The sequence below is a fragment of the Malurus melanocephalus genome, unplaced genomic scaffold, assembly GCF_030028575.1.
Source record: "Malurus melanocephalus ecotype Western Australia unplaced genomic scaffold, MMel_1.1 scaffold_243, whole genome shotgun sequence".
NCBI lineage: Eukaryota > Metazoa > Chordata > Aves > Passeriformes > Maluridae > Malurus > Malurus melanocephalus.
In genome coordinates this window covers 1,113,799-1,115,104 of record NW_026623475.1, presented here as the reverse complement: position 1 = coordinate 1,115,104, position 1,306 = coordinate 1,113,799, and the positions used below count along the sequence as shown (strand labels likewise).

The 1,306-nt window shown below is 32.0% G+C and overlaps 1 protein-coding gene across 3 annotated transcripts in view; it reads right to left on the bottom strand.

The window, feature by feature from the left end:
- The window catches only part of TRIM33 (tripartite motif containing 33), a 44,501-nt gene that overhangs the window by 18,204 nt on the left and 24,991 nt on the right, over window positions 1–1,306 (bottom strand). For all 3 annotated transcript variants that reach the window (XM_057375199.1, XM_057375197.1, XM_057375198.1), the window contains exon 6: window positions 715–829. In XM_057375199.1, coding sequence (XP_057231182.1) covers window positions 715–829 — 115 coding nt within the window. The remainder of the gene's footprint in view (window positions 1–714; window positions 830–1,306) is intronic.

Here is a 1,306-nt window from a genome sequence, read left to right as displayed (position 1 = left end):
TGTGATTCACTTGATCTTAAATTTTTCATGTCATGCCGGACTGGCCACATGCACTGAAGCAACTCCTTAAAATGGATTTCCTCTCTTCAGTTACATATAATAAGTAAAATAGAAATAAAATGGTAATATAAAGTTAAATTTTCATGGATTTTAATAAAAGCCAGGATACAGTTATTATTCATAATGTGCCATCTGGAAAGGATGCTTGAACTCATTGTCTCCTTTATTATGCTGTATTACAAAACTTTAAACAGCATTACACCTTTGTGTACAAACATAGGAGACTGCTCTGTCTGTTCTTATCTGAACCTGAAAAAGCCATTTGAGGGAATTATTAAATTATAAACATGTTGGTTTTGTTATTATTATTATCATGTTGTTGTTGTTATTATTATAATCACGTTGCTATTATTATCATGTTGCTACTACTACTACTACTACTATTATTATTATTATTATTATTATTGAAATTATAATACAGAAACATGGCCAACAGAGCATGAAAACAAGATTTTCAGACACTCAATTTACAATGAGCCTGACATTGAATGTGAGGCATAAACACAAAAGTGAAGGAGCCACAGGCTCTGATGAGAGAAGCAGAGACTGAACCCCACCACACCACTGGTACAACACCAAACAATTTTCAGACATGTGACTTCCAACAGAAGACTGGGAAATCCACACTACCATCACTTTTTATTTTAAGTGTACCTCAAGGTGCTGCAGGAGAGATTTTCCCTTTTTATTGATCTCATTGATGAGGGTGAATATAGCCACTTTGATTTCCTGCTCTACTCGTTTGTTGGTTTCATTTACTTCTTTTATCCTAAAAAAAAAAGACAGCAATGGATTGTCAGTCACTGTGCACTTCACCACCAAATACAAATTCAAACTTGTTTTACTTAATATTGTTTTAATAATAACAACTTAATAAAAATGCTTCACCAAATAATATGAAACAATCCTCATGGTTTATCCACTTTATACAGAGAAATACAGAAATACCCAGACATGCCTGTGTGTGTCTCCATTTACACTAAAATATTTATTTCCGTATTGTGTGAAATATGAAAATTTATATGATGCTTCAAACTTTCAAGCTAATTTATATTAACCAGAAATCAACCCTGAATTTCAGATTAATTCCTCCCTTGCAACATAAAAGTTATTACAGAYCTGTAATGAATACACAATAAAGATATAAACATTTCACTAATGATTTGCTTGATATTAGTGTAGATTATTCTCTTGTGATTTATTACTACTGCCTGTCAGATTTTTATACCCTCTTCATTATTGCCAT